This window comes from Limanda limanda, chromosome 14, assembly GCF_963576545.1.
Source record: "Limanda limanda chromosome 14, fLimLim1.1, whole genome shotgun sequence".
Lineage (NCBI taxonomy): Eukaryota > Metazoa > Chordata > Actinopteri > Pleuronectiformes > Pleuronectidae > Limanda > Limanda limanda.
Genome location: NC_083649.1, coordinates 21,334,670 through 21,357,091, shown reverse-complemented (window position 1 = coordinate 21,357,091; position 22,422 = coordinate 21,334,670). Strand labels below are relative to the sequence as shown.

Here is a 22,422-nt window from a genome sequence, read left to right as displayed (position 1 = left end):
GAAATAAAATCAACCATCTCCTGCCCTCAATTGGCACTAATAATCTCAGAAACGGCTGAGAATCCTACCCATTATTTAGACAGCTTCTCTCTGATCACCCGTTATCAGTTTACCAAAATAATCTCAGGTTCTAAACCAACAACCTGTATCTTAGATCCCATTCCTACAAAATAACTTAAAGAAATTCTGCCCCTTATTGATAGTTTGTTACTTAACGCAATCAATCTGTCATTTTCATCAGGATATGTACCACAGTCCTTTAAAATAGCAGTAATCAAACCCCTTCTCAAAAAACCCACCCTAGACCCAAAGGTTTTAGCCAATTACAGACGAATGTCTAATCTCCCCTTCCTGTCTTAAATCTTAGAAAAAGTTGTAGCCGTGTGAGTTTCTCCAGGATAATAATATATATGAAGACTTTCAGTCTGGGTTTAGAGCTAATCATAGCACAGAGACAGCCTTGGCAAAGGTCACTAATGACCTTCTAATAGCTTCAGATCAGGGATTTGTGTCTGTCCTAGTTCTGTTAGATCGACACAATTGATCATCACATTTTATTTCAGAGACTAATACAGTTAATTCACATTAAAGGAACCTTCCTAAATTGGTTTAAATCTTATTTTTCTGATCGCTTCCAATTCGTGCAAATTAATGATGAGTCATGTGTTCGCACCAAAGTTAAACATGGTGTTCCACAGGTCTCTGTGCTGGGCCCAATTTTATTCTCATTATATATGCTTCCACTAGGAAACATTATCAGGACACACTCTGTAAATTTCCACTGCTATGCGGATGACACCCAGTCATACTTATCAATAAAACCTGAACAAAGTAATCAATTAACCAAACTTCGAGGATGTCTCAAGGCCATAAAAACCTGGATGACCCGCAATTTTCTCTTATTAAACTCAGCTAAAACAGAGGTTTGTAACGAACTGGCACTTTATACTTTGCATTCTAAATTGTAAAAGTGTGTTCTGCTTATTCTGGTAGATCTCAGTTGTTTATGTTCGAAGTGTTTTCATGTTTTCACACTCTGTGTTTCTGTTTCCTGTTTTATTTTGTAGTCTCTGTTCCTTGTGTGTTATTTCTGTCTTCACTTCCTGTCTGTGACTGTCTGCCCCAGTACTCATGTGTTACACCTGTGTTCTGTGTTTTACCTGAAAGAGCTGTTAGTACCTTATCAACCCACTAGAGCCCTCAGCTCCCAGAATTCAGGCTTACTTGTTGTCCCTAAAGTCTCTAAAAGAAGAGGAGGAGCCACAGCTTTCAGCCATCAACCCCCTCTCCTGTGGAATAATCTCTCACTTCCAGTTCGGGAAGCAGACACCATCGTTACGTTTAAGAGTAGGCTTAAAACCTTCCTTTTGCTGCTATAAGTCTAGAAGGTCGATAACATCAACATCAGATAAAGGTGGTGGCACGACCGAGGTGGCAGGTGATGATGGATCCTAATTGGCGGCCATGGACAATGGCTGGACTATAGTGGTATCCGATCTTGATGGTGGATCATGATCTTGCTGGCGGCTGACTATGATTGCAGCTGGACTGCTTTACATATAGTATTTCTCCTCAGATACTTGACCTTCAAGTACCTGACCTTCAGTTATCCTTCAAGATATTTACCCTCATCAATGCTGCTAAAACCTTTATCCTGATGTTAGCCTCTACAGTTGACATCTACTGCACTTCTGTCCGTCCTGGGAGAGGGATCATTCACGTGTGTCTCTCTCTAAGGTTTCTATGTATTTTTACCCTGTTAAAAGGGTTTTTAGTAGTTTTTCCTTACTCTTGTTGAGGGTTAAGGACAGAGGATGTCACACCATGTTAAAACCCTATGAGACAAATTGCAATATGTGAATATGGGCTATACATATAAAATTTGATTGATTGATTGACATACACGAGTAACAACATGGCTGAGAGCAAATGTAGTGCATTATTTGGACATGATTTTGGACACACCCGAAAGGTCTACACAGAGTCATGCTCACAGCTCTGGGTACTTACGCACCGCTGTGTGTTGAACTTTATGTTTACAGTACTCATCATCTTAGCTTATAATCATAAACTGCTTCTAATCAGGGACAATGCATCTCCACTTCAGACTTCTCTCCGGATATAGAGACAAACTATCCCGGATTTGAACGAGGTCATCTGGAGTCAGAATCTCCACAGTAGCGAATGCGCGATGGAGCCATTGTAGCGAGATCCAACTGAAGTACGGGTTCAATCATGACGTTGGCCTCGTTTTTTATAGCATCAAATAACTAATTAAACTTAAATATTCTTGAAATATTACACTTAAAAATACATCAGTGTGATTAGGACAACTTTTAATGACAGAAACCATCTTTGGGAAACTTATTTTATGCACTTTGACTTTTTAATTTGCTCCATGTCCTGTCTACTAACATTGGACGAAGAGGGATTTTCAAAATGTCAACACTTTGGCTTCACTTATGCAGAACAGTCATGTCATCCATCTTTATAATCAATTCTTGGCTATAATGCTAACACTCGCAAACAATTTGGATGAAACATAAAATATAGCTGATGCTGGTGGTAAAGTCGTTGGTTATTAGACGATGAGGATTCTGTGGTGAGACCAAGGGTTCTCTCCCAGGTACTGGAACATCAGAGATTGTTTTACAAAGCCATGTTACTTCTGGAGCAGGAAAACTTGAAGTGCTTTATTCAGGTGATCGTGGAGGAAACTGGATAGAGACTAGATAGAGTTAATAGAGATGTACAGGAGTAACATCTATTGAAAGTCCGTACTGTAAGATCATTATCTGTTGTAGAAAGTAGCGTACATACCATAAATATAATTTTTTTATCCAATTGTGAATTTTTTGGACTACTAGGTGGATGCAGTGGTAACATATACACAAGGAACAAAATGGCTGAGAGCAAATGTAGTGCAGTATTAGGACATAGTTTTGGACACACCCGAAAGGTATACAGAGTAATGCTCACAGCTCTAGGGTACTAACGCACAGCTGTGTGTTTAACTTTATGTAAACAGTACTCATCATCTTAGATTATAATCATAAACTGCTTCTAATCATGGACAATGCATCTCCACTTCAGACTTCTCTCCGAATGTAAAGCCAAACTATCCCGGATTTGAACGAGATCACCTGAAGTCAGAATCTGCACAGTAGTGAATGCGCCATGGAGCCGTTGTAGCGAGGTCCAACCGTAATGAACCATAAGTGAACCGCTAAGGCTTCACTTATGCAGAACAGTCATGTCATCCATCTTTATAATCAATCCATGGCTATAAGGCTAATGCTCGCAAACAATTCAGATGAAACATAAAATATAGCTGATGCTGGTGGTAAAGTAGTTATTAGACGATGAGGATTCTGTGGTGAGACCAAGGGTTCTCTCCCAGGTACTTGAACAACAAAGTATTTTACAAAGCCATGTTACTTCTGGAGCAGGAAGACTTGAAGTGCTTTATTCAGGTGATTGTGGAGGAAACTGGATAGAGACTAGATAAAGTTAATAGAGATGTACAGGAACTTAAAGACCAGCTTGGAATGCACCCAAGACGGAAGTTTGAAGAGACAAGAAGGGGATACAAGGAGACTGAAACAAAGTTAAAGTCATTTGAAAACAACATAATGACCTGTAAGCAGGGATTGGATGGAATAAGAGATGATGGTTTGACAGATGCTCTAAAGCAACCTGGGAGTATGTGGCATTAATATGGATACTGAGTGCACTCAGGGAACAGGTAAGTACCAGAAGGAGGATAAGCCTATGAGAAGAATGATGTAAAGCTGTCGTCACTGTGCTCGGTACGGAGTATCGTCTATTGAAACTCCATAGTGAAAGTCCATACTGTAACTCTGGTCGTTACTCCCACATTGGCCGACTCCCCTGCTTAAACTTGAACAAACATGAGGACGGTGTAACTTACCATCCAGAAACATCCTGTTGTAACCGAATGTTAATATGTGGCTGTTATTCTGTAGCTGCAAACATAACAGGGGGACTTTCAGCTGTGTTTACCAGAGAGATCTTCAATTTGCCAGAATGAGAACGGTGAAAGGCCTGGTCGCGGGTCACTGAAAGTGCAGTCAGCCAGTCAGAGGAGGGGCAGGCGAAATCAGCCTGTTCTGTCTGCAGCTCCAGAGTGAGGCAGAAGAGAGGACATGGTTATACGCATTGCAGGAGTTGTTTCGACTTTAAACCACATATATGGTTTATAGATATAACATCTTAGTGGACCATTTTCTTCAAATTAAATAATATATATAAAAAATATGGGCCATTTAAGTTTACTGAGAGATGATTCCTGAGATTTCAAGATCTGCTCCTCAAACAATATTCATGCTTCACTCAGAAACAAAGGACTCTACGTATAATGATTCCAAATTGACTGTTGGAGGGGGTATAGAAGAGACAGGAACAACCATGGAGGTGGGGTTTCATTTGATGTTCAGTAACACAAATCAGATACATGCAGAAAGATAAAATGGGTACTGACATATGGCTACAGATCCATTAGTAGTGTTTATGATCTATATTGACCATTTTTTCACTGACGCAGATCAGTTGAGTTGAGTGAGTTGCAGTGGGATGTAGTGGCTATAATTTGACTGCTAGACAAGAAAGACAAAAATGCCCAGGTCTGAAGTAATTGTAGGATTGTTTACCACAGATTTGCCAATGATTTAAAACTGATTAATTACTTAATTATGTTTATAATGAATAGGCTCAATTCCACAGGCCTGCAAAGGACAGTGGTGCAACATGGACTGATGATGGGTTGAGATCTTTGAAGTGTCAAAGAGACAGCTCATAAATCAAGATGCATGTATTTTCATTGTCGTCTGAAATGTGGGGCCAAATTAACTAACATCAAAAATAAATTATCACAAAAGTAGAAAGTCTGGGTTCTCATATGCAATAAGACGGCATCAATTCAAAAATTTTTGAAGGTATTCCTTTTTCGATTCAAATTCGTTGTCCCTTTCCTGCTTCGTGTCAACATCTGCACATAAATACATAGCTCTAAGCAGCAAGCGGTTAACTTAGCTTAAAGCAAATATTGGAAGTAGTTGGTTAAAACAAAAACTGTTGGCAAATAGACTATCATTGGTTGGCCGTGTCTGCTTAGTCTTACACGTCCATGTAAACAAAACAAACAGATTTCAAACAAGTCGAGAAAAAACACACAACACAACCAATTATATAAGCAAAAACAACTGTCAGCCAACACAACCTAAAATAAACACTGTGTCGTGGACTATTGCATATTCAGGCGCACAATTCAGGTTTTTCAATGGACCTCGTTATTAGTGGCCATTTTGGCCATATTCCACATTTGTACTTTGAGGTCCTTGTACCAGGGCTTACATCAGATCAACTTCAAATTGAGATGAGTGTCATCAGAACAAATGGAGATACAAACTAATTGAAAGATCGATTTTTCGTCACACAGTGTTACCGTGGCGTGGCGTCAAAGTTTGATTACACAACATCAAACACGATGTTCTGTATCGCGGACATACATGGATCATGAATCCTTCAATGCAGAGCCGTCAAGAAAGAACTCCACTCCTGCAGTGACAGTGGTCATAAATCAAAGGAATCTTTATGTCTTGGAAAGGTGACATATCTCTCTCTCTTTCTCTGTTTAAGAATTGGGACATTTCCTCACACTGTGTAAACATTGAGGTACGGCGAAGGTTCATCCTACGCCAAAGGAGACGATGTTGTCATAACTCCACTGTGCATTGTCCTATCACCACCAAACTTCTGTCTCATGATCAAAGTCCAAGCCTGATCTCCAGACAGGCAAGGAATAAACAGACTAAATGAAACAACCTGCAACTGGGTCACCTTGTGGCCCCCTGGTGGCTGCCTCAAAACCAAACAAAACTTATATTCATTATTTTATCAGGGACAAAAATTAAGGAAGATTGAAAATGCCTTGTTAAAACAAATCAAGCAAGTCAATCACACTGCACACAATGATATGGATTTTTTTTTTATGATAAGGCTACATGAAAAAATATACATTAAAAGAAGCTGTACCCACAGATACTGATTTCAGAACATTATATACCATTACAAAACCCATTCTAATTTTGCCTTTAGGCCTTTATGTAAATCTAGCCTCATGCCTTGTGGATATATTAGCATTAGCTGACATAGCTCCTTTAAACTTTATTTTTTGTAATTGAACACATGCTAACTAACTTCACATGTCGACGCAATACAACTGCAGTGCAAAGTCTCTCTAAAACTGAGGGAGGGCGATTAAAATGTAGGCTAACTAAATGCAGCAGAGCCTCTCAAGGCCCACAGGCAAGTGTTATAATATGAACGTCTGTCTGTCGTGTTCATGGATGACACTAGTTAATGTCAGCGAAGATAATGCTGCCTTTATATTATACAGGGTGGATGGTACAGAAAGGAAGTTTTTCAAATGGAAATAACTTGTGAGGGTTCACATAATTAGTTTTATTGTTATAAAGTTGGGTATATGAGGGTAAAAATACTATGAATTGACAAAATAACACCCTATCTGTTCATTCCAAAACTACATTGAAAGACAAAGCACGTGAAGGAAATTCACAACAATTATATTATACTGTATTATTTTATGTTATGCTGCTATGCTATGTCATGTTATTTCAGGTTATGTTATGTTATGTTATGTTATGCTGTGCTGTGCCGTGCTGTAATGATACAGGACAAAACAGTTTTTTCATGTAAACTTCAGAAAATACACATTTAGATGGGGTTTGTTTTACAACCCTGTGTCTCACTGCATCTGTTGACAGTATCTGCACTTACAGCACTGTTTGTCTGACAGAGTGGTCAGTATCACTGTGGCCCCACGGGGGACGATCCTCTCTTCCTTCCTCTTAACCCTCTACACCAAGGACTTCAGCTACCAGAAAGAGTCCTGGTGGGTAACTTTGCCACATGGTGCGAGCAGAACTTCCTGCAGCTCAACACAACAAAGACAAAGGAGCTGGTTGTGGACCTGAGGAGGTTCAGGACACCGATGACCCCTGTTTCCATCCAGGGGGTCAGCCTGGACATTGTGGAGGAGTATAAATACCAGGGAGTGTCTATAGACTGTAAGCTGGACTGGGCTAAGAACACTGATGCCCTCTACAAGAAGGCCAGAGCCGCCTCTATTTCCTGAGGAGACTGAGGTCCTTCAACATCTGCCAGACAATGCTCAGGATGTTTTATGAGACTGTGGTAGCTAGTGTTCTCCTGTTTGCTGTTGTGTGCTGGGGCAGCAGACTGAGGGTTGCAGACTTCAACAGACTCAACAAACTGATCCACAAGGCCAGTGACGCTGTGGGGGTGGAGCTGGACTCTCTGACAGCGGTGTTGGACAGGAGGATGCTGTCTTAGTTACATGCCATGCTGGACAATGTCTCCCACCCTCTCCATTACGTGCTGGTCAAACACAGGAGCTCATTCAATGCAAAATGTGCGTCACAGAGCAACACAGGAAGTCATTCCTGCCTGTGGTCATCAGACTACACAACTCCTCCCTCTGAGTGTCAAACACAACAGAATGCACATATAGTATATATTTCTTATTTCAAATTTATTTTATATATTAAAAAAAAAATGTATAAGCTTATATTTCTAGTCATGCATTGAGCTATTGTAACACACACATTCCCCCTGGGTTAAATAAAATATTTCTGATTCTGATTAAGTACATTAAGCTAGTAACTCATGCGTGAACTATAACTATAACACTAACTTGTTTTTGTCTTTTGGCTAATCAGCTGTAAACTCGAGGCACTGGTAGTTTAGTCCCTTGATTATCCCCACTCAGCTCCACACAAGAGAAGAAAAAACAGCACAACTGGTACAGGAGCTGGGAGATGCTGCCATCCTGTGCAATGAGACAGGGATGACTGTGTGCTCAGTAGTGCACCTTCACTAGCCTCACGATTGCATTCCCATTCAGCAGTCAATAATTTGATGTATCACATCCACAATTTCCTGTATTACTGCACATGGCTGCTGTTTCATCAGTTAAAATAAGTTGATAAAACCAAAATTTAGGAAAATAAGTTTTTCTACTACAGCAGTTAGTCTATGACAGTGGCCAGGGGTCTTCACACTGACATTCATCCAGTTTAGACTTGTGTGCTGCACCTAAAGCTTAAAAGGACAAACTCTGATTATAGCCTTTATCAAGGTGTCCCCACCTGGCCCCCCTTGGCAGCGCCACTGCACTGAGGCGCATCACTCCGCTGGACAACAGGTGACTCCGCTCCTCTGATGTTTTCTCACCACTTAGAACTGATCTTTATAAAAACCTGCTGAACCCATATTTATGTTCCTGGATAAACGGGGCGTAGCTTCTTCTGCAACATTGAAGTTAAAACACGCGCTGTATCTTAACTGCGGTCAAGCCAGCCGACACTTGTGTCTCTGTAAACACATCCAAAGCGTTGACATGGAGCATACACAAAATTGAAAAGGAAATGGATTGTATTATATTCACAAGAAGTATATATCGTCTAACGTGTCATTTTTATGAATAGCATTTTGACTGTATCAATTTATTGATTTTACAAAATAAAAGTCACACATTTTTAGCTTCAAGTACCTTATTTCTGGATATTTCAAAGTACTGTAAAAACACTTTGATCAATAATTCCAGAGAGACTGATATGCCTGTGTTCAGGACCTCTCAAACTATCAATGTACAAAATATCAAACATATTTACTGTATAGATTAAGAGATTTTTCAAGGTAAAGTCCAACATTTTAACTGTGGAATAGATCATTTCAGGATACTTCAAAGTACTGTAAAAACACTTTGCTCAATAAGTTTAGAGAGAGACTGATATGCCTGTGTTCAGGACCTCTCTGACGATCAATAAGTTCTCGCTCTGAACTTATTGAGCAAAGTGTTTTTACAGTACTTTGAAATATCCAGGAATGATCTGATTTGATTGTACACATGTTGGACTTTACTTTGAAAAGTCTCCAAATCTATACAGTAAGAATGTTTGATCTTCAGTATGTAGGTAGTCAGAGAGGTCCTGAACTAAGGCATATCAGCCTCACTCTGGACCTATTGAGCAAAGAACTTTGAAATATCCAGATATTAACTGATTTAATTGTACACATGTTGGACTTTATTTGAAAACTCTCCAAATCTATACAGTAAAAATGTTTAATATTAGTATGATGGTAGTCAGAGAGGTTCTGAACAAAGGCATATCAGTCTCTCTCTGAACTTATTGAGCAAAGTGTTTTTACAGTACTTTGAAGAAATCCAGAAATTAACTACTTGAAGCTAAAAATGTGTGATTTTTCTTTTGTAAAATCTCATAATTGATATAATCAAAATTCTATTCATAAAAATGACACAGGTAAGACAATATTTACTTCTTGTGAATTTAATCCAAGAAATTATTTTTCAATTATGCATTTCGTATAGGCTCCATGTCAATAGTTTATTTTGAAAACCGGACGATATATTTGTTGACAGGGAAGCTGTGCATGGAGTATACCATTCATTTAGTGTAAATTGAAGTCTGTGTGTGCACGTGCCAGCTATCCACAATATAAGATCCCTACTACATGATGTAGAGGAGGTGGTTTGATGAGGGATTTAGCGAGGATGAACCTGACAGTCACGTCTCGGGTGGAATTTTACTCTGGGTGTTATGACGTCAAACGTCCGCGCCACGTTGTAACCACGTGGTGAAGCGCTAGCAAAACATCCGCAGTGACGCTGGTGTTAGTGAGCACGGAGCAAACTTTGGATTTCTTTTCTCTCTGACATCAAACCAACCGGAAAAGCTGCAAAGGTTTCCCCCACCAGAGTCACTTTTTCCAGACCATGCCCAACGACCCTCACCCTCCTCCGGCTAAGAAATTCAAGCCGGGGTCAGTGTTCTTCCGTCTGGATAAGAACAAGCCTGGAATGCTGCTTCCTAGAAAGGGGAATGCGATCACTCCGATAGAAGTCCAGAGGAAACAGCTTCCGATCTACCAGGCGAAACCTCAGCTGCTGAACCAACTGAGGCAGCTGCCCAATGTCATCCTGATAGGTAGAGTCCCCGCTGCTGTCAGACCACACGCTTTACATGAAACACATCTCAGACAGTAATCAGACATGGTGGCGTTTTGTGATTATCGTCACCCATTGTCAGATTGTGTTCATGATAACTTTTCCACAGTGCCTTGTTTTGACTCGGCCTCGTTCCTCTCCCGTGCACACACCAGGTGAGACCGGGTCAGGGAAGACCACTCAGATCCCCCAGTATCTGTACGAGGCTGGCATCGGGCGCCAGGGCATGGTCGCCATCACTCAGCCTCGCCGGGTTGCTGCCATCTCGCTGGCAGGAAGGGTGGCCGAGGAGAAGAGGACTCAGCTCGGCAAGCTGGTACGAACAGGAGACAGGTGTTCCACACGTATACTTAGAAACACACGAGGCACAATGCTGAAGAATCATCTCTGTATGTAGGAGAAAAGGTGGAATACATTGCTGATGATATATCCTTTGAATATATATGTGTGTTGAGTTAATCATTTATGCTAGAGCTTTAGTCTTGATGACCACTCAAAGCTCTTCACAACAAAGTTTTGTCATTCACTTCTTCACGCACTCATTCAGACAGTGCATCTATGTGCAGCACTCTCTCTCTCTATCACACATCGTTGGTACGCTGCCGGCACAGCATCAGGGTCAATTCGTGGTTCAGTATCTTGCCCAACGACTTTTTGGCTTGCGGTGTGGGGAGATAGGAATATAACCAGCAACTTTCTGGTTGCAAAGACCCGCGCTATACCTCCTGAGGCAAAGACATGACATTTGTTTGGTTTGATTTTGTGTATCAGCTTCACACTCCCACTTATCAGTGCTTGGGAAAGTGTCTACTCTGCAGCAGGAGAGTACAGCGGGACTTGGGCCGCAGTTTTCTGACCGAGAAGTAACTGAGCCCAAAAGGTGTTTTGATTTTTGTGACAGAACCTGGCCCCACCTTCCGTGTCCCGTAGTCTTATGAGATGATGGGAGGAGAGTTGACAGACAAGGATGAGGAGGATTTGATCAAAATGTTATTATGGTAATCTACTGTTACACCTCAGACAAGTCGATGTGTATGAGAGAGAGAGACGGGTGGAGAGCACTGTACAATAAAGTAGAAGCCAGAGGCTGCTGGGTGTAATGTAACATTAAGTTAACTGTGGATAGACGCCAAACCAACACACATGTTTTCTTGTTAAGTCTCCGGTGTAATCAGTAACACAAGTGTATTACCTGGTGGGAAAATCTCAACTGTGGTATCCTTAATATCGGTGTGTTCAAGGTGAATTATCCCTGAGGGGCAATTAGTAATACAGCCGTCAGTAACCACATCTGCTCAAACCACATCAATAAATACAAATACATCACATTGATTCATTTGACCAGCCGATATCAGCAGGGATGACACGAGACAAACAAGTGCAACAGTGTTAAGTCTCACTGATTCAAGCTTCTCTCCTCAGGTTGGTTACACGGTGCGTTTTGAGGACGTCACCTCCTCTGAGACGAAGCTGAAGTTCATGACAGACGGCATGCTGCTGCGTGAGGCCATCGGAGACCCGCTACTGCTGCGCTACACCGTGGTGGTGCTGGATGAAGCTCACGAGCGCACCGTACACACCGATGTGCTGTTCGGCGTGGTTAAGGCTGCTCAACGCAGGCGGAGAGAACTTCACAAGATTCCCTTGAAGGTAGGAGAACAGCTAGTCAGCAGAAAATCTTGCTCTGCATTATTACACATAAGCTAATTTTCTGCTCCTACTTTGTTAATCTCTTTTTTACTCTTTTATTTTTTTTCTACACAGGTCATAGTGATGTCGGCCACAATGGACGTCGATTTGTTCTCTGAATACTTCAACAAGTCACCAGTGCTGTACCTGGAGGGAAGGCAGCATCCCATTCAGATCTACTACACCAAGCATCCCCAGTCAGACTACCTGCAGGCTGCACTTGTGTCTGTGTTCCAGATCCATCAGGTAGTTTTCAACATTTAACTATCCACTAATCTGTCAAGTTGACTTTTTAGATTAACTGATTTAGATTTGGAAAACCAAAGGTCAAGGTTATGGTGACCTCATATGAGTCTGATTGACGGAGGCAAACATCCGCCGTGGTAATTTTCTGATATCTAAAAAATCTGTTCTTTACTTCTGTATGGAAAGGAAGCAAACAATGAGTTAAAATTTCCCTTGGTGCAGTTTGATGTACTGTGATGACTCTTCGTGACACTGGAACACAACGTGGTCTCGTTGTGTGCATGTAGGAGGCGCCTTCGTCCCATGATATTTTAGTCTTCATGACGGGTCAAGAGGAAATCGAGGCTCTGGCGAGGACCTGCCGGGACATCGCCAAGCATCTTCCTGACGGCTGCAGTCCCATGGTAGTTATCCCGTTGTACGCATCGCTGCCCCCAGCACAGCAGCTCAGGGTCTTCCAGCCAGCTCCCAAGGTAAAGACAACAACAAACACAACAGAGTTCTGAGGATTTGTGTGAACAAAATGAAGTCGTTGTGAATGACAGAATGTGTGAAATCTGTGTGCTGCTGTTCTCAACTGTGATTATGTTTAAGATTATGTACTTTTTTGGCATCTTTAAAGCAGTACAGCCACTGAATCGCCAGTTTCTTGTGATTGTGAAGTTGCTTGTATCATTGTCTCATTATTTTCTATTGTCAAACATATTGTTTGTTCTCTTTACTTTCATCTAGGGTTGTAGGAAAGTCATCCTCTCGACCAACATCGCTGAGACGTCAGTTACAATCTCTGGGATTAAATATGTCATAGACACAGGGATGGTGAAGGCCAAACGTTTTAATCCAGGTGAGAGGATTCAGTCCACACACACACACACACACACACACAGACACACACAAACACACACACACCCTTATACTTGACTCTTTATGAGGATAGTCATTAGCATAATGCATTCCCTTAACCATCACCAAGGAAATGGCTCAACCTAAGTGTAGTATGTAAGTTTAGTCTTGTCAAATGTTCTTTACTGATTCGATTAACACTTACGTTAAATATACTTCTCCTAGTATGAATTTCATGTTTATTATTATTTGTTTTGAATAGTCTATGGTCTTTTAAGGCTTCTCTTTTTAAATTATTTTATTTACCTTTGGGTATTACTTTACAGTCGGATTTCTACCGATCAATTATGGTTTTAATGTTAAGGTTTTAAAATTCAAAATGTCCTCACTTGTCTGTACTTAAATAGGTCCTCCAAAGCTATAACTAAAAACACACACCCTAATTTAAGTGTTAACTAAAAAATAATTCAGTTTATAATGAATGACTCAGTGAATTGTGCATGTTGTCGTTTTATTGTACATGTGTTGTGTGACTCTGCAGACAGTGGTTTGGAGGTGCTGGCAGTGCAGCGGGTCTCTAAAGCACAGGCCTGGCAGCGATCGGGACGAGCTGGCAGGGAGGACTCTGGCTCCTGCTATCGTCTCTACACCGAGCAGGAGTTCGACAACCTCATCCCCATGACTGTGCCTGAGATCCAGAGGTAGGACTCTGTTTCATGCAGTTAATACACTTCAGTACAGTGTGTGCTGTTCTGAACGAGGCTCTCCTCCACCTTGATTCATTTGGGTCAGTGTGATTGAGTATGCTCTTTTTCCTCCCCTCTGTGTGTGTGTGTGTCTGCCGCAGGTGTAACTTGGCCAGCGTGATGCTGCAGTTAATGGCTCTGGGGATCCCAGACGTGATGAATTTTGATTTCATGTCAAAGCCCTCTCCAGGTAAGATGCCACTGATCACGAATCACTGTGCTCGTCTGGTCATCCAGAGAGTTGATAGGTCGAAGTGACCAGTTTGTGTTTATCCCAGAGGCCGTTCACTCTGCTGTGGAGCATTTAGAGCTGCTGGGAGCCGTGGAGAGGAAGGAGGGCCAGGTTTTCCTCACTGCTCTTGGAAAGAAGATGGCAAGCTTCCCGCTGGAGCCAAGATATGCCAAGGTAGAAAGTTCTTCACACAAACAGAAACTGTTCAGGAGTTCTGCATTGATTTGTATATTTAGTTGACAATGATATAAGGTCTATTATGCATAGTGCCAATGTGGTTGATGCCTTCTTCTTTTCTCCGTCTCACAGACCATCCTGCTGTCCCCGGAATACTCCTGTTCTGAGGAGATTTTGTGCATTGTGTCTCTACTGTCAGTAGACACTGTGTTGTTCAACCCTCCAGCCCGGCGAGAAGAGGTGCTCGCGGCGCGCAAGAAGTTCTCCTCCAGCGAAGGAGACCACATGACCCTCCTTAGCATTTACAGAGCATTCAAGAAAGTCAGTGGTAATAAGGTGAGAATATCTGGACAAGTAGAGGAAAATATATGTCTACATGTTAGGGCTGTGAGTTTTTCCAAAAATTAAGTTTGAGTGAATTTGACATGACAAGTTGTATAAGGGGGTTTCTGTCTATAGTGTAGAAATCACACCGACTCTTAAATGTTTTGGGGTAACGAATCAGATCAGGACGGATTTGCTTGCATCTCTGCTGGATCAGGAGACACTACTTCAGGCAGTCTGATGAGCTTCTATACCAGGGGTGTCCAAACTACGCCCCGCCATCCATTTTTAGTTGGCCATATCAAAGTCAAAACATATAATTGACTGGCCCACTGTATTGCACTGCACTTCTTTCTTTAAACACTAGGTGGCGCAAAACTTACTCCTGACCTGCCAGCTGTCCCTCAGACCTCTGGCGGGGGGCGTGGCAGTGGCGGCAGTTACCAGCATGAACGTAGTTTATCTGCATTTGATTGATTTTGCCAATAGCAGTGCATTAGAAGTGAAAGAGTATACATCGTCTAGTGAGTGGCCCAGTCCTTCCTATATTTTTCTGCATGTGGCCCTCGGGGAAAAAAGTTTGGACACCCCTGTTCTAGACTGTATAATTGGAATTTAAATGAGTCATTATGGGTTGACTACAAACGTTTCCCCCCACGTTCAAATGAATCTTATTATTTGAAATAAGAAATGACAGCCCTAATACATGAATTATTAGATCATGTTGCTGAGCTTCTTTATGTTTGCTTTTAAAGGAGTGGTGTCGGGAGAACTTTGTCAACAGCAGGAACATGGGTCTGGTGAAAGACGTCCAGGCGCAACTTAAAGAAATCTGCCTTAAGGTACATAACTGTAAATCACTCTAACCACTGGATGTACAGTGGGAATGTGAATGTTCTATGTAGGCCTAAAGCAGTGGTTCTCAAACCTTTTCTGTCATGCCCCACTTTGGAGCCAGAATATTTTTCATGCCCCACCTGCTCCCCTGCACCAAAAAAATGATGACAAAATGGGCCAAGTTTAACATGTGTATTTACATAGCATACACATGAACATTTGCCGCTTGACATTTGTCGCTTAAAAAAAAAATTGCTTAAATTCAACTTAATTGAAGTACTTTTGGTGACATTTATCACTACATTCCTCCATCAGTCTGTACTTTTTCAAAAATAGAGCAAAAATGTATTCAATTATACTCACATTGTTACAAAGATGAAAAAGCTCAACCAAAAAGCTTAAGGCAGTAGTACCAGCAGCCCATTTGAGCCTCATGATGACTGGATTATTTTTGTTTCACTAGATGAATTTGAAGATGGAGTCATGTGGAGCAGACACGGAGGACGTTCGCCGCTGCCTCGCCCACGGGATGTTCGTCAACGCCGCAGAGCTGCAACCCGACGGCAGCTACTTAGCTCTGGACACCCACCAGCCTGTGGCCATCCATCCCTCCTCTGTCCTTTTCCAGGCCAAGCCAGCATACGTGGTCTTTAACGAGCTGCTGCACACGTCGCGCTGCTACATGAGAGACCTTTGTCTGGTAGACGCCGACTGGCTGCTGGATGCAGCACCAGAATACTTTGGCCGCAAGCTCCACCTCACCAGGAGCTAACCAATAGAGATACAGGACACCTTTCTCAATTTACCCAGTGACTGAAAAACTGGAAAAATGTTTTCTCTTTTACAGAGCTGAATTTAGATAAAGACACTTGCTGAAAATCAGAAGAATTTGAGTTCCTGTTCTGTAAACTTCTCGGGATTTTACTACCTCTCAGTTGACAAGCATCTGGCATGTGTCACTGCAGCAGAAATCTGCAAACTGAGGCCCCTTTTGTGACCTCCTCCAGACTCTTATTCACATTTTATAAACTATTTTTCTTCTGCCTGACATTCATTCTTGCCATTTAGCCACATGTTCAACATTTTGAAGAATAGATTCTCTTGTTAGGTTCCCTGCTCCTGTTCTTTGAACGTTTGCATGCATTTCTGATAACTGCTTATCTATTTTTTTTTCAAAGTCAAACTAACTTCACAAAATATCGTGTTTAGTTGTTAACTACAGTCTCATACAGGGTAGTTGACTGACCAGTTCTGCCTGAAAGTTGCCTGAAGGGGATTCATACACGAGCACAGTAGCTTTGTCTTAATCTATAAATTCCTATAATATTAAAACATGATAAACACCAAAGTTATGGTTAAAACATAGGGTGCTTGCGCATGCCCCTTTATTTTTACACAACTATGACTATCACACTTTCCCAAATACATGCACGCCAGGAGAAGCAGCATGCCTTATTCTCCAGGTTCTACTCTTGTTGCACAGGTCCATGACTCAGACTGCAAAGACGAACAACCGACGTATGCTGACGACCAATGGATGCAAAGCAATGCATGGAGATTGTAGTTAGCGATCTGATCACTCAGGTCTTACATACTTTGCAGAATGTAAATCTCACCAATAAGAAGAATAGGATGGATGCTCTTTTTTTTACTGGACTCAGGATTGTACAATATGTTCTGTAACCTGAATAAAATGAGAACTGTTTCTAAGTTTACAAACTATTAAACACCAGTTGCACCTGGTGTTGCTGTAGAGATCATCAGACCTACTCTCACATACTGGTTGTGTGTTCAGAGATCGAGTCTCTTGCACATCAGGCTGCCCATGAGGTTTTTAAGTCAATGGTTTAGGATCTGCATGAGCCCTTGTCAATTTTACACAAATAAATGCACGCCTTTGATGAGTTTATTATAACTATTAATTTGGAATTTGTTAAAGTCTTAGTTACACAGATGTTATAATTTCTAATAAATAAAAAACACTGCCCAGGTGTATGAGTCTGCTGTGAATGTGGAGTGTAATGATTCAAAGAGGGTAATGGGAGTTTTCCACTTGTTAGTTTGGACAGAATTAATGAAAATTTTTGATGTATCAGAGTTAGTTAAGCTTAATTTCAGTAGATCAGTATAAAAATAAAATCACACACTTTACAAGTCCACAGGAATTAAAAAGAGAACAGATTTTTGTTCCAGTGTTTCTGTCGTCTCGGTTACGGCCCTTATGATCACATTACTCAAGTAAATCTATCAAGGCATAAACATTAATTCCTCAGGAGAGCATGAGCGGTGGGGACACTGAAGTCGCCACTAATATGTGGGAACTTGGTCACATCTTGGGAAGTGTGCTGTTTAAAACGGAATACAGCAGTCTTTAAGAAGAGCTATTTTAACATTATCTATACACACAGAGCATTTGTGTACCAACATGTGTGTACAGTTTTCAGCAGTGACACTGCACATCTCTACATCATTACTTAAATTGTCCCTGATGATGTGACCCAGATATCTTACACAGACACGTGGTGCTGTTTCAGATGCTGTAACCTTCCAGTCTTCACTGAGGTCAGATCTCTGCTCTGAAGCTGGAAAGCCTTCATCAAGCCGCAGGGGGCGCTGTTGTTTGGATTGAAACCCGATTGGAACCTGGATGTCAGAGCCTATATAAAATCCATGTTATTAATGTTATTATCCATACCTTATAATCAAAGTTAGATAATTAAGGTAGAATCAAAGAATTGTGGTTTTGTGTTTTGTAAAAGAATCCAGATGATGTAATTTTGCTTCACTGGGTTTTGAAGTTTAACTTCCGGTGCAGAGGTCATAGTTACGACAGGTCAATGTGTCCTTCCACACGTGTGTTCCTGTCATCTTACAGCAGCGGCTCCAACAGGCAGCAGCTCGGTGCTCGTGTGCTTCCACACTAACTTATTCCCTCGTTGGTCTCCTTATTATTATTATTATTGTTATTATGCTGAAGTCTGTTGTTCGGGCGGTGGGAGCCGCCGTCCGCGTCTCCTCAGCCACCGCGTCCACAGCCCGAGCTCTGCCGCTCTGCTGCCCGACCCTGTGCTCTCCCAGCTCGGCCACAGCACGGCCCTTCACCCGCTCCCTCTGGATGCTCAACAACAACGGAGCCTCGTCGGGATACCGGCCACAGCTGTTCAGCTCCAAAGTGCGGAACCCCTCGGTGTCGTGTGGATGTGGAGGACTGCACACAGAAGGTAATTCACTTGGGAACCGGGGGACGAGGGAAGCTAAGCTAAGCTATATGCTATGAGACAGTGCTGCACGTTGAGGGAGGACCAAGCTGTGGAGCACTACAAACTGTTCACTTAAATTAATATATTGAATTTATACATTCAGCCACTAGACACAACTGATTTCGATCTGTTGTCAGTCACAAGTTAGCAAGGATAGCATCAAGTCTCTTTAGATGGTTGGCATTCACCTTGACAGACAGCGGCTGTGAGCAGAGGTTAAATTAGGATTAGGATTTAGTCTGTTCTGATCTGGAGAAGAAAATAGATCTTCCCATATGTATTTATGTATATATATATTATATAATCAATACATATCGATTGAAAAATGGTTTGACACTTTGTAAAGTGGTTTCCAATATAAATCCTCCTCACTGTCAAATACATATTATCTGTACTAGCTACATTTATATAATTGTTTCCAATCAAATGTTCTGTGATCAACATCTTCTTAACATGATCTCTGCACATTTTCAGGCATTAACCAGCATCAGTTATAGGGTTTTGAATTCAGTATAAATGATAAGGTCTAATTAGCCGTTTACATGCAAGTGCATTGATGTGTTGCCTTAAATCCACTTTATTTCTATTCCACATCGTCTTGCTAACCAACAAACTAAATTAACAAAATCAAAACCTTTGTGACAAACTGGCTGATATTATAATACATCTTATGTAACATCATAATAACCACAAAAATAACATTTACTGACATATGAACAAATTAAGTTTTCATTAAGTTAACTTATCACTTCACCTGCCTCACTGCTGCCTGGTGTGTGGTGGAGGGCCACGCACTGTGAATACCATCTGTCTCTAAGGAGAACTGGCCTGAGAATCAGGACAAATATAAATGTTAATATGTAAAAAACCCACTTATCCAACACAAGATATCTGAAATAAAATCCCTTCTGTAGCACAAACGTAATAGGTTGACAGCCTATGCTTAGGGAAAGCACATTTGTACCTCGTTTATGTTCTCTGCAGTCACAAAGTTAACATTTGTAAACCATTGCTTGATTTATTGAGATCAAAAAAGCTGTAGAAATATACATCTGATCAGACTGATGTGTAAGGCGGGCTATCCCCTGATAAGTCTATGGTTCAGACTTGGTATTAACATCCATCCTGAGGGATCCAATCAAAAGTATGCATGCTCACACCTGATATTAAAATGCATCCCACTGTCTACATGCTCATTATGCTGAGTCTTACAGCCCTGGCTCAATTTAACCCCTGGTTCTGTTTAGAAAAAGTGAAAAACTCACAGCTAAAATTAATCGTAAATGTTTGTTGCACTTGTTGGCACATGAGACTTAGTGAATTTTCATCCTGTGTATCAGTTTATCTCTGTTGCCTTCTGTCTCATGATGGAGTCATTTAACCCGTCTGACACTTTTAACAGGTGACAAAGCATTTGGTGCTTTCCTGTCTGATGAAATCAAAGAAGAGCAGAAGATCCAGAAAACCAAAACTCTTCCCAAGATGTCTGGAGGATGGGAACTGGGGCTGAACGGCACAGAGGCTAAACTCACAAGACATTTTGCAGGAGATCAGTAAGTCTGCGGCTGTGCCTGTAGATAAAATGTTTGTTGTGACCGCTGCTGTATATGAGCTCATAATGCATCTGCTGTTCCACAGAATCTCTGTCACATTCAACGTCAACAACAGCATTCCTCCTAACTTTGAGGAAGAGGCGGAACAAGGACAGCAGAAGTCAGCAGCAGCAGAAGAAGAGGTGAGCCCACAGCAAAATATACACAGTCATCACTATGTTTGTACTAAAGAATATACTGATTGAAGCTGTTATGCTAAAATAATTATAATTCCGTTTACAGCCAGAAATGGTGTCATCGCCAAACTTTGTTGTTGAAGTAACGAAACAGGGTGCAAAACACTCCCTGGTGTTTGACTGCCATTATCCTGAAGATGAGGTAAGCACAGTATGTGTAAATTCATGTAAGATGTCCTATTGTGAGCAGCAGCATGTCTCTGACCTTTCTGTGAAATAGCCAATCTGTGAAGTAAATAAGAATCTCGTTTGGCATTTGTAGATGAGTCATGGTGAAGGAGAGGAGGAGAGCGACATCTTTGCCATTCGTGAGGTCAGCTTCCAGCCCGAGGGAGATACAGAGTGGAAGGAGACGAGCTATACACTCGGCACCGACTCTCTGGACTGGGTAAGACCTGAGATGGTGAACAAAAACCTGTTCATTTAATTGACATAACTAGTCTGTTGTTTAATTCTACTCTCTACAAAACATGACTTCAACAAAATGAATGTTGTGCTTTTACTTTGAAGATAACTTGCTAAAGAAATGTGATTCTATGAATGTTGCTGCCATGACTGAGATCAGTACCATGGACCCCCGTCAATGTCCGTGTTAGTCCTATATAGTCTTATACGGCTGACACCCACACCCTCCCTCTCTTCCTATTAACCATTATACATGTAGCCAAGAGTTTAATTCACCTCTACCGAGAGGTTATAGGATAACAAGGACATGAAGAATGTGAGCTTGAGCCGGGACAGAAGGCCTGTTTATTTGTTCACAACTAGTCAACACTTCACTCAGAATAGAGAACAATTTCAGTTTGTGAGCCTTCACAATAAAAGTCCCAAACAGATACACTGCTTATGATGACAGGGAACACAAATTCACTGACCAACCTTACACAATAAGGCAACTAAGTGAAAGAGCTTTTATAAAAAACCTTTTAATATCCAAACGTTACTCTATGAAAACTGATGAGAATATTACATATTTTAGTTCATTAGCTACATTATTAACCTATACTTTTTATTTCTTTTCATGTGTCTTTTTACATCTATAGTATCGATAATCGAGAAAAACGAAAAACCTTGATATTTTCTCTGACACAAATGTAATCTTGTGACCTCCCTAGTGGGTAGATGGGAGTTGATGTGACTTGAGGTTGGTAGCTTCAATTTAAATGACAAAGGATTTCATGCTGTGTTCTTTTTCAGGCCCTGTATGACCACTTGATGGACTTCCTGGCCGACCGCGGGGTAGACAACACTTTTGCTGATGAACTGATGGAGCTGAGCACCGCCATTGAGCATCAAGAGTACATCAAATTCCTGGAAAACCTCCAAGGCTTTGTTAAATGTACCTAGGGTTAGATAGAAGCTGAATTTCACCGATCTTTAAATCATGTCCTGGCAAATTTGGAAATCCGATGGTTCAGCGAGACTAAAGCGAATGTTGCAGCACTGAAAGATTGATCTGCTTGGCACTCGCAAGAGACTGATGATAGTGTTTGTGACACGAATTGTCACAAAGACTGGGCTGCAAAGCATTGTCTTTGAGAAAATGTGACTTTATTTTTCTGTACCTTAAACAAGATAGAAATATAAGTTAAATATATGAATGCTGTAAACAGTTTAGGTCATGAAAATGTGCAGAAACCATCATCTCAAGAAATGCCTCTCTCTTCCGGAGTTACTGTCTTCACTGCAGTGGTTCAATATGGTCCAGTCACTCTTGTAAATGTTCAAGTTCCGTCAAGTATAATGGACAAATTAGTCAGGATGGAACATCAAAACACAAACACCGAAGAACAAATGCGTTTACAAAGCACCTCCTAACTCTCCTGTGTGTGACAGCCTATGTTAACCTGCTGAGTCTTACTGTTAGTTGGCTTGGAACAGGAGTTCATGTTAACTAATTGATGATTCAACTCTGTAATACCATAACAAACAGTTGAAATCTGAATGGCATATATCTTTGTCTGTTGAGAATGGAATGTCTGTGTTCATTAAAACAGTTTGATATGAAAGGATGTTTTGATGTTTTATTTAATCAGGTGATCCTGTTGCTCTTTAAAATATATAGAGTGGCCACGTGACATTTTTCAGAACCTCACAAATCACTGAAAAAATCATAACCTTCGATGTATTTTTAATACCAGAGGTTCCAGCCCTAAAGGAAGGCAAATGTCCTTAAAAAGAAAGTAGTA

At 41.2% G+C, this 22,422-nt stretch overlaps 2 protein-coding genes across 2 annotated transcripts; both read left to right on the top strand.

The window, feature by feature from the left end:
• The first annotated feature begins 9,740 nt into the window (after positions 1 to 9,740).
• Positions 9,741 to 17,159, top strand: dhx33 (DEAH (Asp-Glu-Ala-His) box polypeptide 33). The gene is made up of 12 exons (XM_061086520.1): positions 9,741 to 10,070; positions 10,246 to 10,406; positions 11,513 to 11,740; positions 11,855 to 12,025; positions 12,313 to 12,498; positions 12,758 to 12,869; positions 13,410 to 13,569; positions 13,716 to 13,804; positions 13,893 to 14,020; positions 14,156 to 14,359; positions 15,103 to 15,189; positions 15,648 to 17,159. The coding sequence occupies exons 1-12, from the start codon at positions 9,860 to 9,862 to the stop codon at positions 15,954 to 15,956; spliced, it is 2,046 nt and encodes a 681-aa protein (XP_060942503.1). The 5' UTR covers positions 9,741 to 9,859; the 3' UTR covers positions 15,957 to 17,159.
• Positions 17,160 to 18,050: 891 nt separating this feature from the next.
• Positions 18,051 to 22,242, top strand: c1qbp (complement component 1, q subcomponent binding protein). Its single transcript, XM_061085700.1, has 6 exons — positions 18,051 to 18,405; positions 19,847 to 19,997; positions 20,083 to 20,179; positions 20,280 to 20,375; positions 20,496 to 20,621; positions 21,431 to 22,242. Exons 1-6 carry the CDS (start codon positions 18,153 to 18,155, stop codon positions 21,578 to 21,580), a joined length of 873 nt encoding a protein of 290 aa, XP_060941683.1. The 5' UTR covers positions 18,051 to 18,152; the 3' UTR covers positions 21,581 to 22,242.
• The last annotated feature ends 180 nt before the right edge of the window (positions 22,243 to 22,422 follow it).